Source organism: Cydia amplana, chromosome Z (genome assembly GCF_948474715.1).
Source record: "Cydia amplana chromosome Z, ilCydAmpl1.1, whole genome shotgun sequence".
Classification (NCBI taxonomy): Eukaryota; Metazoa; Arthropoda; class Insecta; order Lepidoptera; family Tortricidae; genus Cydia; species Cydia amplana.
The window spans coordinates 3,484,934-3,502,536 of record NC_086096.1 but is presented as its reverse complement, the minus strand read 5'-3'; the positions used below and the strand labels follow the sequence as shown (position 1 = coordinate 3,502,536).

General features: G+C 39.7%; 1 protein-coding gene across 4 annotated transcripts in view; it reads left to right on the top strand.

Annotated features, from left to right (window-relative positions):
* LOC134660891 (glucose transporter type 1) overlaps positions 1–17,603 on the top strand; it is a 68,402-nt gene that overhangs the window by 29,821 nt on the left and 20,978 nt on the right. For 2 of the 4 annotated variants that reach the window (XM_063516745.1, XM_063516747.1), the window contains exons 5-7: positions 14,850–15,015; positions 15,904–16,041; positions 16,359–16,403. In XM_063516745.1, coding sequence (XP_063372815.1) covers positions 14,850–15,015; positions 15,904–16,041; positions 16,359–16,403 — 349 coding nt within the window. The remainder of the gene's footprint in view (positions 1–14,849; positions 15,016–15,903; positions 16,042–16,358; positions 16,404–17,603) is intronic. The other 2 variants (XM_063516748.1, XM_063516749.1) reach the window with 1 other exon arrangement.

Here is a 17,603-nt window from a genome sequence, read left to right as displayed (position 1 = left end):
AATGTAGCACCAGATGTACTTACTGTAAAAAAAATAATTCTTATAAAACTTAAGAACCGCCTCTGTTGCCGTAGTCAAGATGACATTCGTTTATCAAAGCCAATAAAAAAAAAATCGTGATGAACGATGCGACAAAAAGTCTTGTCTTCTTTTCTATTATACTATATGTCTCGTTTGGCGTTTTCTTTAAACAATTTCCACTTGGCTAGGCGAGACACTTTTGACAAAGTTAACTACACACAAGCTATAACACCATTCCAGAGACAAGAGGCAATTCTTAAGTTTTCCTCATGCATTTTTATTATTCACAAAGTGCATAAGGCCCATGCTTGAGATTCATACCGCTATGTGCGCAACCTACTAAAATATGGCCATTATAGTATGTCATAAAATCTTTTACAATTTGTCACCAAATGAAAAAAAAAATATGCTAAAATGGCTAGTTTTGAGGTTAAGACCACGTTTTTAAACTTTACATTAGCTTAAACATCATCATTAAGCATTTTCCGGACTTAAACCTCATCTGTACTTGTTTTTTTAGCACGCAATGCCAACTTTACCTTCGCAAATAATTTTAAGTCATGTAACTTTGCCCAGGGCAGAAAAAGATGCTTTAACTTTACACCGCATTGAGAGACCTTGCGAAAACGCACAAAACATCAATAAATCGATAGGTACCTACACTACCTACTACTTACTTACCTACCTAGCTGTTGTTACAATTTTATTTCGTCGTATGGCATTAATAAAATTCATAGTCGCTTTACAAATCTCGTATACAAAAATTTGTAAAGCGACTATGAATTTTAATATCTAGGTTCTTCACCCGCGTTTTCGAAGTAATCCATCCTTGTTACAATAATTTTAAATTGATGTTATTAAAATGAAATAAAATGTATACTAAAAATTACTATACGAATTAACTCTCAAACTAAGTCAAACAGAATTGAGTTTTGAAGATAGATATTTGAGATTTATCAACACTCAAAAATTTATCAACCACAGCCAAAATTTCTAAGTATTCATAAGTTTATTTCAAGTTATATTTAATTTTCAATTTTATTTATGGCTAAGTGGTTATGACAAAGTGACACAGCTATAATGTGTAATGTCAATACGGTGAGGTGTGGCTGGCCTTCACATCGGGGCCGGTTTACACATTGATTAGTGTCCATAGATTGCGAGTTTATAAGGTGAACGTACTAGTGCTCGACATGCTAATGTCCAATAGATGACACCCTGCTGTCACCTCTATTGACAATGACTTAAGTTTCAAGATGGCATGTACTGGGACCGCGTCGAGCGTCGAGCACCAGTATGTTTACCTTAAGCCCCGTCTCCATATCGCGCGGCAAACCATCGAACATTGGCTCGCGGGGCAGCCGCGCGCAATGGATACCGGGTTGGCTCGCGAGCCAAGGAGCCAACCCGGTATCCATTGCGCGCGGCTGCCGATATGTTCGATAGTTTGCCGCACGATATGGAGACGGGGTTTTACATTGGTCACTAAACGCAACTAGCAAATCTATGAACTCGCAATAAACCCTAATCTATTATGTGTAAACAGGCCCCAATGTGAAGTCCAGCCACACTTACCCGTATTCACTGTGTACAGATGTATTGCATAATTGTTTTCCATCGTATTTTCTCGGAAACTTTCGTATTTGTCATGCTACTTAATTTAACCTCCATACTTTTTGTACTGACACTGACTGGAATAGCAAGACACGTTCGAACGTTTCCGTGAAAATACGATGGGAAATACGTATGTACTACATCTGTATAAGGTACTCATAAACAACGCTGTGTTAAACTCTGGCATATGCAGTTATGGCTTTTCATACATGTATTTTCTACCTACCTATACCTATGTGTGTTTCTATCATGTTTCTATATTTGCTTTCACGTAGTGAGTTTCCTATTTTAACAATAACATTATAATAGCACTTCCTTAGCTCATTGTGCTTTAGACTTACATTCACTAGGTGCGTTAAGGTAATTACGGATACGGGATAATTGGGAAAATCGCAAGTATATTCAAAACACATTTATACTATTGCATCACTTGAAGGGTACACGGAAAGAACATAGTATATGTCTAGTCACTCTGACAACATTTTGAGCTATCGCGGTTTGAAAGGTACGATGTACATACTTAACCATAATTTTCTTATGTGGGGGTTTTTAAAGTGAGAAAAAACGGAGTTATATTTATAATTACAGAGGTAACAGAAGCTGTAGGTAACAAATAGTTCATTGAGAGCTCTACATTTTGAAATTAATATCTTATTTTTGAAAAAAAAATATTACTAGACATGTTCTTTCCGTGTAACCGTAACTTATCATCAGATATATCGGAGCGGCCGAGGTGCTCATAAATATCTGAGCACGCACTCAACATGTCTTTACAATATACAGGTATTTTTGCTCTCCCATAGATACATCGACATCTATAATCAGCCAAAATATACAAAATATCGAAAAGGTCGAAGAAGGTTTCATACTATTTACTACCTCAGGAGCTACTAACACATACAGGCCGCTCCATAGTAAAAAATCGTAAATTTGTTAATTTCTTCGTAACCGCCACACCCGTTGTTGTGATATAGCTGGTCAACCAAATCTTGTCAGTAAAAGAAGGCGCGATATTCAAATTTTCTATGGGACGATATCCCTTCGCGCCTACATTTTTCAAATTTGCCGCCTTTTTCTACTGTCAAGATCTGGTTGACCGAGTATACTTTGTATACTGGTTCTAAATATCTTTTTTTTTATTTTTTTTTTATTGAGTAACAAACAGTCTTAATAAACATATGAGCAACTTAGCTAATATACTGGATCAACCAAATCTTGTCAGTAGTAAAGGCGGCAAATTTGAAAAATCGCGGGTTATAGCAACACTGTGTTCGAATAATTCCAAAATCGCGTGTCATCTGTGTGTTATCTGTGGAATGTGGATCGTGAATGACAGCCATCATCTTATTGTTTACATTCTGAATCGTTTCTATTTCAAGAGAAATTTTTGCTGTCACCATTAAATACCAAGATTATGCATGACCTCAAGCAAAGCTAAGGTGCCTACAATGTACAATCATGCTCGTTGACGGTAAACATTACTAAAATTTGAGGTTATGATAATTCACTCGAACTGACGTATGAAGGGCGGAAAAATAAACACGTTTTGGTTCGATGTACATTGCTGCTTTTCTTAGCGCAATTCTGCTCTTTGAGTGTTACATGGTGTTACCCTACTTTAATTTGCAGTACATTGCTACTGACAAGATTTGCTTGACGCACTTTAGCTACAAAATGATTCCTTTATAGACCTATAGTTTCCTAATTTACAAATTGTATCGAGGTACAATTGAAAAATAATAAAAGTGTAAACTTATAATACCTTCTACTAATTGTACATAACAAATGCTTAAGCAAGAGAAAATACTTAAATAATAAATAACAATAAATAAATATCCTAATACATACGTACATTTCGGCTTTGTCCAATGGTTACGGACACCCTGTATGACAGATTTTTCTCGAGAATTCCCCTCGTTAAAATTATAGGTTGAAAAAAAGAACATCCTCTACCTATATACAGGGTGCATCCTGTAACAGGAGCAATAAATTAAACTGTAGGCTGTACTCCTCAAACTGACCAACATTTGTTCAGCAACTTTTGAAAATAACTCGTGTTTTGATTTTTATTGCGCTTTAAAGTTTATTCTAAGACGCAATGTATTGCAAATTTTGTTATGTTTAAAGCGTGACAAGCAACGTCAAATACACTGATATCAGCGTACATTGAAGGCAATATTTATTTTGTATGAAAAAGAGGAAGTCTAAAGGATTCATAATTTATAAAAGTTGCTGAACAAATGTTGGTCAGTTTGAGGAGTACAGGCTTTAGTTTAATTTATTGCTTCTGTTACAGGAAGCACCCTGTATATAACGTTGCAGAGTTCGTGCCACGTAGCCCGTTCACCGACTTCAAAAAAAAAGTTTTTTTTTTATAGTCGCTTTGCGTCGTGCCAACTCTTTCGGATCACACATTAAAAAGGCAACAATTTGAACCGTTTTTTCGTAAATCTCTTGAAATGACACACTTGGCACCCGTACACGGTACCGGCAGTGACACAAATATATAACCGTGTAAATCCGTGGTCCTGGGTTCGAATCCCGGTAAGGGCATTTATTTGTCTGACGAGCACAGATATTTGTTCCTGAGTCATGGTTGTTTTCTATGTATTTAAGTATTTGTATATTATATATATCGTTGTCTGAGTACCCACAACACAAGCTTTCTTGAGCTTACCGTGGGACTTAGTCAATTTGTGTAATAATGTCCTATAATATTTATTTATTTATTATTTATTATATTAACAATTCGAGAAAAAATATACAGTTTTGGCGAAGTTTGGTGACGCGCCTTTTTAAATTAATACTTAAGCTGCCGTAGGTGCAGGAGCAAACTTTTTGAAAAATCGTAATTACCGCTTTTTAAGATCACAATACGGTTGCCATATTTTTATTAGCAATCTTGAGGATTTTCTCTAGTGGCCTTAAGAGCAAAGTGTCGTCCTAACTCTGAATGTACCTATACTTCTTTTTAAAATGTTGCAACTTGCTAGGTAAATCCTTCGGCTACATCACTTCACACACACACAAACACACACACACACACACACACACACACACACATATCACACGATATATTTTATACTAACATTATATTGCTGTGATGAGACCCATATACATAAATAAAATCTCAATAACTCTGAAAACATGTACCTACTTCTATTTACAATCTTGCTCGTCAATCCCTTCGGTAATAATACTAATAATGGTCGTTTTAGTAAAATAATTAGAGCACCACTACGTAAACGTCAGTGGTAAAATGTCCTTAAATCACTTACCTTGACAAATGCAAGGCTGAAACGATTCACTATAGCTTTCTCCACCCTCGCAGTTAGACTATTAAATAGATCTCATCCACCAGATGGAGCTTCTCAAAGACTCGCTAAAAGTCGTCACGCATAAGCGCCGTTATAAGGCCGTGGACTGGACGCAACACCTGGTCTATCTATATACCTTCCTATGGCCGCCACTCCCCGCTGCCGCCGCCGCGTGTGGTCTTGGCTGAGCCGCAATTTCCACCCGCAAATGAGAAAGAAACAAACCGTTATAACACAAGTGTTTTTCAATACATTATAAATAAGGTATTGAAATGATAAGTGTTTTACACATTCACCGCCGCGCATAACAACCGGAACTAAACTTACATAGAAAACTGGTTTAATTTGTTTACCGTAAAATCCTGTTGTGGAAAAACGGCTATGTCGTACAATAGTTAAATGTGCAGTTCACTTACCCAAATAATGGCAAATAAATTAATGCGCAAAACTTCCAAAAAATGACTACAAACATTTTACGTGACAGCTACTCCATATAAAAATGAACTATCATAAGGCTCATCATTCGACGCGAGAGAATGAATTGTTTTACGCAAACGTTATTAAAGAACCGCCTATTACCTATGCGAAGCGCATGATGGGATAAATAAAAGCAAAACTATAATAGTAGTTTATGCAACAGTGATATAATAAGGGTTCTTAAAATTCAAGGGTCGAAGTTACAGAACGAGACGTAGTCGAGTTTTGTAAAAAAAGACCCGAGAATTTTAAGAACCAATTATGAGCTGTTGCATACATTACTTTTTCTATGACAGCTGCAGCAAAAAAAAAAAAAAAAAGTTATTATTAAAAAAAAAAAGAGTTATTATTAAAAAAAAGAGTTATTATTTAAAAAAAAATTGAGTTATTATTTAAAAAAAAAGAGTTATTATTGTAAATGAAAACATACCTCTTTCAATCAAGATGATCGGAACTTGTATCTTTAAAAAAAATAAAGCAGTTGTATTATACTCATAAGATGACTGCTAGCAGTCATCTTATGAGCCTATAGACAAAGCATTCAAATGACATTGCTTTAGATATCACTGTCAGTCATTTAATTGACACATTTAAGTGCTGGAGTAGAAAAAATATCTTTGGCTTAAATGTTGATACTGTATGACATCTGTCCACTGTCAAATAACCAACTGTCCCGCGGCACTATTAGGTATCGCGCACACATCTAATACTTATCATAAATGTATGTCGACGACGAGTCTTTTTACCTATACTTTGAAAAGCGAGGCATCTATTAGACGTAATCCTTTATTCGAAGCCATTAGAACAGAATTACTAAATCATAGCCCACAAGTGTTGACGACTGTAACGATTATACGGGCAAGGGCTAAACCGATTGCTTACACGATCTAGTATGGTGAGGTCTCCCATCACAAACAATAAATACGGGGCTAGGGGTCAGGTCATCATGGGCAGTGTGAATGCACGGCAAGGTTACTCTACTTTGAAGTACATAGATTTACCCTTATGACTTCTAATGTAGGTCGTGCCCTTGGTACTGCATTTACGGTTGTTGTTACAAAAAGCCGCTCCCATCAGGGTTCGAAATTATTCAGATAATTAATAGTCTTTGATAATTATCAGATAAATATCGGATAATTATCCCAGGTATGGATATTCTTTGATAGTAAAAAATAATGTTTGGGGCGTTTTTTTGAAGTGAAAACTTCTTTAGCGGCGCTGGGCACTATTTGAGGTAGGGAAAAAATTATAAACTCGAGACAGCGTAAGGCGATCACGTGACCGTAAGGCGTAAGGCGATCACGTGACCGTAAGCCCCGTAAGGTGGCCACTCATAATTTAAATGGCATTTAAATCAATAAAGAAAAACTTAATGTTATTTGACATTTATGTTGCGGACTCCTTTTCAAGACTCTTTACCTAATATGTTCAAATAATTTGACGTTGTCATGGCAGTATGTAAATAAACATGTCAATGAAAGAGAAGAAGAGAAGAATGATCTTATTTGAGAATAATAATAATATATAATAAATAAATAGAATACCTCCGCTAAATGTATCGTGTTACCGGGCGTCGGTAACATAGTGAGGTGAGCTTTCACTTCTATCGGCACTCCCAGAGTGCGACCGTTTATATTTTGCTTTTGCTTGTTTATATTTTATGTTTATATTTTTAAAGTTTTAAATTTTAGGTTATTATCAAATCGATAATTATCAGGCATAAAAATCACGATAATTATCAAGAAAACTATCATTGATAATTATGATTTCGAACCCTGACTCCCATGCCATCGAAGTTACCCTCTCATATTATTTAAAACGACTTGCTTAAATTACTTACATGAATTTGACATGAAAAGTATGTAGGGTAGGTCACATATTTGTTTTCGTTGCTAAAATTGTAATAAAAATAAAATAGAGCGTGTAGAAGTTTTGCATTTAAAGCGTTTACACGATCTATTACAAATATTAATATTGCCAGTCGTTGCCTTGGTTACGGTCTCCTGGATCACTCGTAGAAACCTGGTTTTATGGTATTTATGCGAAACATGCATTTTAGTGGTAGTATAGCGCTGGTGGCCTAGCGGTAAGAGCGTGCGACTTGCAATCCGGAGGTCGCGGGTTCGAACCCCGGCTCGTACCAATGAGTTTTTCGGAACTTATGTACGAAATATCATTTTATATTTACCAGTCGCTTTTCGGTGAAGGAAAACATCGTGAGGAAACCGGACTAATCTCTATACGGGCCTAGTTTACCCTCTGGGTTGGAAGGTCAGATGGCAGTCGCTTTCGTAAAAACTAGTGCCCACGCCAATTTCTGGTATTAGTTGCCAAGCGGACCCCAGGCTCCCATGAGCCATGGCAAAATGCCGGGACAACGCGAGGAAGATGATGTTGTTAACGTATTTTTGTAATGTGAGCATTTCTTTTATTTTTGGCACTTTTGTGTTATTGCTACTCAGAATCACGAGCTCTTTCGATCCTAGTAGGGTAAAAAAATGTCCCAGAGTTTTATTTCTATTGTGTTACCATATCTCCATATACTTTGTATGGTGGTAACAAAAAGGAAAGTTTGAAAAATGTATGGAAATTTTAGGACACTTTTTTTCTCCTATAAGGATGAAAAGGGCTCGCGATCCTGACTAGAAATAACCCAAAAGCGGAAAAAAAATTCCCAATATATAAAATTGCCAAAAAATTAAAGAAACGATCATGTAATAATGATGTGTTGCCTGAATAAATATTATGCTAAATGTTATTACATTCTGGAGAGTGCGCACAAGAGCTGCATGACCTGATCCCACCTTCCCCTTTCCATTATCGGACGTCCAGGCGCGGGGAGCGAATGCACCCGTTCGTGGTTAACATCCCATTTGTCCGCACAAAACGATTTGCCTCGTCTTTTTTGGTAAGGACGGCTAAGGAATGGAATGCGCTCCCGTCATCCGTATTCCCTGAGAAATATGACATCGGTCTCTTTAAAGCTAGAGTGAATAGGCTATTACTGAACCGGTGAGCTCCATCTTAGGCTCTGTCTTCACTTTCCATCAGGTGTGTCTAGAGCCAATCGCCGATCAGTTTATCATAAAATTCATAAAAAAAAAATGCTATTCAATACTAAATATCATCTTCTACGATTGTCCCCTGGCTGACGGGACAAAGAGTTGATCCACCCATAAATACCACCAATTTACCCATAAGCACTGATGACCCAGGATTGCCCTAGTCTTGCCTATACGTCATTTAGCCCTGTGCACGTATGTCCTATTAATAAGTCCCTTTGTGGTAGTCTGACATTTACATGTGCCTACACGTCATAGACTAGGAATCCTCTAGACTGAGTTTAGAGCAATTATTTCATGAAACCGATGCTGCCAAAAATACGGGGGTGCGGGGGGACGAGGTGAGCGAATCCCGTGCCGTGATTGGTCCGTTCAAAGATCACGGCACTCATTGACTCAAAGATGGAGTAAAACTACCGTATAAGTGGCAGAGGGGGTAACGTTACTATGCTCAGTTTAGAGGATTCCTAGTCTATGCTACACGTAAACCTGCGTTACCTTTCATGAGTGTGTTAGCGTTATAGGTAAACCTTGTTATCAATGTTAAAGTTCATCGCTACATAGTATAAAACAAAGTCGCTTCCCGCTGTCTGTCTGTCCCTATGTATGCTTAGATCTTTAAAACTACGCATCGGATTATGATGCGGTTTTTGAAGTGAAAACTTCTTTAGCGGCGCTGGGCACTTTTTGAGGTGGGGAAAAAATGATAAACTCGAGACAGCGTAAGGCGATCATGACGTTAGATGACGTTAGCTAAGATATATTTTTGTTGAACCGTAAAATGGGGTGAGTAGGGTCAAAACTGAAATTCAAACCTCGATAACATTTTATTTTTACATATGAAAACTGAATTGTGTATATATATAATAAGTGTTCCGGACGTTTGTATTTTAGTTTTTATTTTATTTTGGGTAGTTCCATTTCATAACTTTGTCGATAAAGAGGAAAACCCACCTCACCCCGTAGTGCCTCGTATTTGGGGTGAGAGGGGTTTTCAGACAAAGGTGATTTTGGAAGATTGTTGGATTGATTTATTTTTATTATGGGTATTACTATAGCTCCATTTTAAATTGGAATACATTATTTTTGTAGCAGTAGCCTTAAAATCCCTTCTCACCCCCCTCTCAAACCTTCTCTCCCCATTCATAACCCACCTCTCCCCGCGAAACCTACTCACCCCGTTTTACGGAACAGAATTAATGAATAGAGTCAAACAAATCAGACTCATGATAAAATTATAAAATGTTTTTTAACAAACAAATGCTTAAAAAATGGTCTTCGTATTTAACAACTTTCCAAGAACACATTCTAAATATACCTACATAGTTTTTTGTTATTTTTATTGTGCAATTTTTCTTTTTAAGTAGGTGGAACAGATATTCGGTATTCGGCAGAATAGAGGCAACATTCGGCCAAATACCGAATATTCGGCAAAGTGGCCGAATAGGCCGAATATCGAATAGTTGCCGAATATTCGTGGCATCTCTAGTTAAGAGTGCTGCTGTTTGTACAATAAACGGCGGTTATCGATTCTCGTTTGCACCAGGGATGTTGCGGATGCCGATTTTTTGACATCCGCGGATGCGGATGCCGATTTTTAAAGGCTCACATCCGCGGATGCGGATGCGGATGTCAAGATAGGTACATAAAAAACGTATAATATTACATTTTAGTAATTTTTATTTCAAAACCGGCCAAGTGCGAGTTGGACTCGCGTTCTAAGGGTTCCGTACATTAAGTCCCACTCACGCTTGACTGCTAATTTCTAATAGGTTTTTTTGGCTAATGACTAAATTACCTAGCAGTCTAGCACTTACGCCGATGCTACGACGTTCCTGTACCAACCTGTTCCACAACCGCATCCGCATTAAATCCGTATCGTTTTTATGCGGATGCAGATGCGGATGTTGAAAATAATGCGGAAGTTCCGCGGTTGCGGATGCGGATGCGGATATTCGCAACATCCCTGGTTTGCACGTAGAACGGTAAAGGTTCTCGAGTGGCGACCACGTACCGGAAGGCGTAGCGCGTGGGTAGACCCCCACAAGGTGGACTGATGACCTGGTAAAGGTCGCGGGAGTCCTCTGGATGCGGGTGGCGCAAGACCGGTCAGTGTGGCACTCTGGGGGAGGCCTATGTCCAAGTAGCCAGCCAGTGAACTAGGGGGTGGCGAGTTGATAGGCCTGGGGGGGGGGGGGGCAGAGGCCACAGAGGGGCATGCATTGTATGTAAAATTTGAGCTCCAGGGGGGAGGCAGTTGGCTGATATGATGATGATCGATCTTCTCTCCTTTGCATTGGACGCAATAAAACGTGCAAAAAGCGAGTGACCTAATTTAGCAGTGTGCGCCAGCCCTTATGTAACGTGTAAGCGTCCGCATGCTCTCGCCAGAGACAGTTATATAATAGACTGTCGATCTTATGGAGTGAACACTCTATGCTTACTTCTTTCTCTCTGACATAATTGTCTTTATTATTCCTTGTCTTTGGTCCACATGAATGTTGTCTTGCTATATCGATTCCCTGTTCCCGATCCGAGCAGTCAGAAGGCGCGAGCTGATATCTCGTATAAAAAAAATCCGTATAAATATGTACTTATATACCTACATAGAGAACGCCCATGACTCAGGAACAAATATTTGTGTTCATCACACAAATAAATGCCCTTACCGGGATTCGAACCCAGGACCATCGGCTTCACAGGCAGGGTCACTAGCCACTAGGCCAGATCGGTCGTCAAAATAATGTCGGAATAATGTACAATTAAGGCGCCGTGAATCTACAAATGGCCGTCCGCTCAGTGCTCAGCGAGCTGCGTTCGGAGAAGGACCTGAACTCACTGCACCTTAAGTTTGAAATGTTTGAATGCCTCTTGTATTTTTTATGGTTTGGTTTTCCGTTAGTTTTCCGTCATAATTAAAAGTTTGATGTTTCACTATGTTCATTTATTTTCTGTAGGTACGTAAGTACCTACTTAAAGCTTAAAGTTTTAAAACTCTCTTTTTAACAGTAGGTACCGCTAGTGTAAATTTCATTCGATAGCATGGCGTGACGCGTTTGCGTTAAGCGTCATTTTGTATTTGATTTTAGTTTCCAAAACCACCCGCTTGGCGCGCTGTTCAAAATTCCGTACAAAAATAGACATAACGCAAATGCGAACCCTCGTCACGCTATCGAATGAAATTTACACTAGGGTTCTGTAGGTATGTTTTAAAACTCTCACTGGAATAGGCCTGAGTTTTGCCCTCACTTATTTGCAACCAGATTTACAATTCAGACCCAATCCGGTACCGCCACTGTACCTGTCAATTTCCTTGATAAAATAAGTGACGTGTACTTCATATTCGCGGCAGTAATGCGACGGCGAACGTCACTCATTTTATCAAGGAAATTGACAGCGGTGGCAGTAATGTTATAACAGTAAACAGTAGGTAATGCAGCTTCAGTTGACATCCGAATGTCAAGTTTAGACCATGCATTCTCGTGGCTGGCCCGTTAAATGATAAAATGTTATTACTTTGACAGGTTTTCATTTTCAATCAGAGCCCGTAGGTACCATGAGTCATTGACAGTGTCAAAACTGACATAAACGCTTTCGAGAACGTAATTTACTTTCCATACATCTCGCTTGCACTAATATGCGAGTACGAGCGAGATGCATAGAAAGTAAATTACGTTCTCGATGACGTTTATGTCAGTGACAAACTGGTGGTAGTACCTAGTACAGGATCATTCGCGGTGTATCTCTCTCGCACTGATAAATATGAGCGGGATGCTATTCAGTATATTTGCAGATTTATTAGCTTTACATGTATACATTTTTTCGATTTTAGTCAAAATATTTCGTTATTCTTGCAGAAGTTGCAGATAAAAATAACTTTAATCGTCTATAATAAAAAAAAACCCGGATTTTTTTTTCCTATTATACCTAATTCCGGGTAAAATGTTAGTAGGATTTCCGCATATAATTATCTGTAAATAACTATTTAGAAAATTATTTGAAAAAATCAGGCTTATAATTTAATGTTTCACGCAACCGTATCTTTACTGGGCTTTTTCCTAAATATCAAATGTGCGCCGCCATTTTGTTTTGCCAACCCGGTCCTATAGGGGCCTCCTGATTACCAGTCCGCCGGACGATATCAGCCTGTCAGTTGTTCGGAGCTATCATCACCTTTTGTGTTTTAACTGGCAGGCGGACTGGTAATCCGTGGGCCTCTTTAATTCAGCTATATCGTTTGCCAGAGTCCGCCAACCCGGTCCTAAATTCAGCTATCGTTTGCCAGAGTCCGCTGCGCCGCGTCCGCGCCGGGGCGCCGGGACTCGCGATGGAGTACCATCAGCTTTCGCACAGTTCAGAAAACGTTAACTGCCCTTACTCTCAGTTTCTCAGGTTAGAGGCTTTTTATTCGAAATTTGAATTGGTTACTATCGTGCGAACTGGCAAACTGTATGCCGAGTTTTAAGTATAGTTTTAGTCTCTAGTTGTTTATTTTCTATGACAGAGTATATGCTTGATGGTTAGAGTCTGTGCGGAAAGAGAAGAGTCGTGGAATATATAGGGCCCAATATATTCCACGACTTTTCTCTTTCCGCACAGAGTATAATTATTTTTGACAGTCACATTTGACTGGTTTTTATTATTTGTTTGTTTGTTGTTGTGAATTTCACGTTGATATTTTTAGATGTAGTAGAGATACAACACGTACAAAACAGTACAATTCTTGTACGAGTGCCTTTTTACCAGCAAAAATACCTAATCAATTGACATAAATAATTTATGCATGCGTGACGACCTTGGAGGATACAACTAAACGGAGTAGCCATTAACAGGCTTTCCCCTCTGTCGAAAATAGGCGGCCAACGGTCATACACAATGTATGGACTGACGTTTATCTGACATGGCTATTTTTACGTTACGCATACATTTGACGTTCCCCTCCCCCGCAAAAATCGGCAGACTGTTTTATACAGAAAATTACAGACATGGCGTCTCCGTTTGATTATATCCTCCAAGGTGACGACCGTTCGTGTTCATTTTGAATAGCGCGTCAGGCGGGACGTTTTGGATACTCAAAATCCCATACAAAATGACACTTAACGCAAACGCGTACGTCACGTCACTCCCATCGAATGACATTTACATTTTACACTAGAGTCTGTGCGGAAACTGGGAAAGGGAAGAGTCGTGGAATGTATGGGGCCCAATAGATAGAAAGTATACATTTTCGATCTATTTAGCAATATTCATATTAATAACTTTAAAATTGCCAAACGAGCCGCGTTAACGATAGGTTGACGCCCCCGCGAAATTGGTGATCGGGCTAAAATTGAAATTTCGCGTACCTTCCCAATCTTCCCATTACCATACGGATAACGTATTAGTCGTATACGTGTATACCTACGTCTGCTTCACATATTAACTGCCTAATTCGAACAATGCTTATAAGATGTCACAACGATACGAGACCGTCGTAGCCGGTAGCCATGAGTGTCCTGGTATGTAGTTAAAATGCCTCCTAAAGGCAAAACGACAACGTGTCGTCATTAGCCCTGAAAAGGTTAAGAAGGCCTAACGGTAAACTTGCTAAAGCTACGAAACTTTTGATTATGTATCTTAAAGTTCCAATCAGGCCGCCAGTACCTGTACCATGAGTCACTGACAGTGTCAAAACTGACATATACGCAAACGTCTACGTAATTTACATCTCGCTCGCACTAAATATGCGAGTACGAGCGAGATGCATAGAAAGTAAGTTACGTGACGTTTACATGAGCTCTCGCGTAAAATATTTGTAGACATATTTATGAAGTTTAGCACATTTTTTTTATGAAACTACTACTACTTTGCGGCCCACTATAAATGTTTGCGTAGAGTATAAGCATAATATAGGCTTTCAAAATAACAAGCAAAAAAATTAAAAAAAATGCAAACTTTGTAAAAAAGTAAAAAAAAAATATTTTACACTTTTTTTTCATAAAAAAAAAGTTATAAACGAAATCGAAATATGAGGTAATAAAGGTAATTTAAGGGTTAATTAAATGAAGTAGTTTGGTTCACTATACTTCCTCTAACTGAGTCGTGGCATTTAAAGAAGTGTAAATCTCGCCTTAAGTCAAATCTTCTAAGATCCATAATTTATGAAATAGGCTTCCAATTGTAAAAATATTTTGTGGTTGTGTCGAGAACTCATACATGTGTAACATACTCGAATATAACCGAAATCGGAAACCTCAACCATTTTACCCTGTCCGCTTCACGTGAAATGCCCCTGGTACTTTCAATAGAAAACTAATTGCAGGAAGCTCGGACGGCCCGGTGTAGCTTTATCCCCGCTGACCTGGATTTTTGTTTGCAGCCTACAACGACAGGTCAGCGTGATGAGCATGAACCTCTCGCAAAAGCTGGACGACCTGCAGCGAGGCGACCGCCAGCTGGAGACGACGGTGGCCCTCTGCGAGATCCGCACCCAGCTGCAGGAGCTCACCAAGAGCGTGGAGTCATGCCAGAGCGAGGTGTCCGAGGTACTAGCCCCTTGTGTGTCTCAACACCTGGACCTGCAGAACAGACTACGGTGGCCGTCTACAGCTGCTGCTAACCAAGAGCATGGAGTCATGCCAGAGCGAGGTGTCCGTGGTACTGGCCTCATATGTGTCTCAACAGCTGGACCTGCAGATGAGCTGACGGTGGCCCTCTGCAGCTGCTGCTAACCAAGGGCGTGGAGTCATGCCAGAGCGAGGTGTCCGAGGTAATAGACCCACGTGTGTCTCAACATCTGGACCTGCAGACCAGCTGACGGTGGCCGTCTTCAGCTGCAGCTCATTCGAAAGCGAGGTGTCCGTGGTAATACACCCATATGTGACAACAGCTGGACCTTCAGACCCGCTGACGGTGGCCCTCTGCAACTGCTGCTAACCAAGAGCGTGGAGTCATGCCGGAGCGAGGTGTCCGAGGTAAAACCATTGCAATAATAGTACATTTTATTGCAAGTGGTTAAGTGTGCAAAGTGTGTCGTTATGTACAAATCCCGAGATGTGTTTTATGAGCCGTTGGCGAATCATGTTCTTTCGCACGTGCAAGTGACTTTATGGAGTGGAACTCGCAACGGTAGTACAGGTAGTATAAACGAAAAAAGTCGTTAAATTTTCCATAAGGTCAATGCCCTGGGAGGAAAATGCGAACTACGTTTGTATGGAGAAGTGGTCATTTCATTTCATTTATTTATTCACAAGCAATATTTACATCGCATTGGAAATTATACATACAAATTGGCTAACACAAAAGAAATACAAAAGAAATCGGTCGCCCAATATCCTCTTAGAGAATGTAAATAATAAACCGATGTCAACGAATGACAAGAAATGTTGATCCATCCATAATTTTCCTTCCTTTCTAACGACTCCATTTTCCAGGTGAAACGTGACATGGTCGCCATCAAGCAAGAGCTGGACACCGTGCAGCAGGTCAAGGAGGAGATCGAGGAGCTGCGCGAGTACGTCGACCGGCTGGAGGAACACTCGCAGAGGCGGAAGCTGCGGCTGCTGGAACAGGTTAGTTTAGACCTGAAACATATGGAAATTGCAGGTGGTGATAGTGCTGCGTACCTGCTCCGGCTGGAGGACCACTCGTTGACGTAGAAGGTGCGGCGCCTGGAACAGGTTGGCTTAGACCTGGAACACCTGGAAATTGCAGGTGGTGATAGTGCTGCGTACGTGGACCAGCTGGAGGAATACTCGCAGAGGTAGAAGCCGCGGCTGCTTATACTCCTTGCTCGGGTCACCTGTCAAAGGCGTCATCTACATTTTATTACGAAAATTTAATTTTCTGTCTTTACGTTTTTTTATAGTTTTTGCTTATTTGTTTCTAGCCTTCGAACAAGTCCATGGAAACAGAGAAAACGAAACGTCTAAAAGTATGTAATAAATCTGTCTTCATCTGCACATTGGTCATCACGGTGCGCACCGTAAATGTCTGTGTACGTAATCTTAGGCCACGGACTGGACGCACGCGACAGGCGGCGCGGCGAGCGGCAAAACAAGGCCGAGTACATTTAGTCGAGTGCAATGTATGAATGACCCACAGAACAAGTAGAATGGCGATGCGAGCAGGGTACGTGTCGCCGCCGGTTATGAGCAAACGCTCGCATGCTAGTACTTGCCCGCGCTGACCGAAAAACGTAAACATGCCTTTTGCGCCACAATAACGTTCAGATTAAGAAGCCAGACATCAAATCTGTCTAAAGGAGGCGTATCCATTCACCAGGCACATAAGTTTTTACTACCGTTGCGCGAGAAATGTGGAAATGTGGAGAGGAACGAGCGGCGACACCGGTTCCGATACTAACTGCGCGCGATAGCCGTTCTAACCTCTTTAATATATTCTGTGGAATGACCAATGACCTTGATTTGCCGGTCGCGTGCATCCTGTCCGTGGCCTCAGGGATCTAATAAGGACGGCCTGTATTTCAACTGCAGGCGAACTGCTAAAACTTACATGCGGTTTCTTAGACGCAGATATAATGCAGTCGGTGTGTGAGGTGTGTCTAGTGAAAGCGTCTGGAATTGAGTTTTCGGCTAAATGTCAATTTCTGATACACTGGCATTTTATTCGTTGTTAAATTTATATGGTTATTACCGCATCGTGCGTTATAACAAAGAAAAAACCGGCCAAGTGCGTGTCAAATTATGCATAATGGATAACCATCCACGGACGGAACCCCGTACCTTCATACAAACTATTTAAAAATACAAACTATAAAGGCATACAAACAGAAATGAGTACCTTCGCGGCACTTAAGTCCTATGTATACCTACTGTACAAAGTGTACAAAATAAAATAAGTGTTATTAAATTAACTGTTGTGTTAATGTTTTTATCGTAAATACCTCATAAACATACAAACACTTGCACATAATTAGCATACTTACATAATAATATATTATCAATACCACTTTAATTATACACAATAAGGTACCAAACACATTTTGGTGAAGTTGCTTAAATCACTACCACTATGTATCGTCCAGTAAAATAAACATCAGCTACATAAAATACTTGTCAAAAACACTTATTCATAAACTTTTTTAAGTGTGCAAATTAAGCGGAAGCTCAAA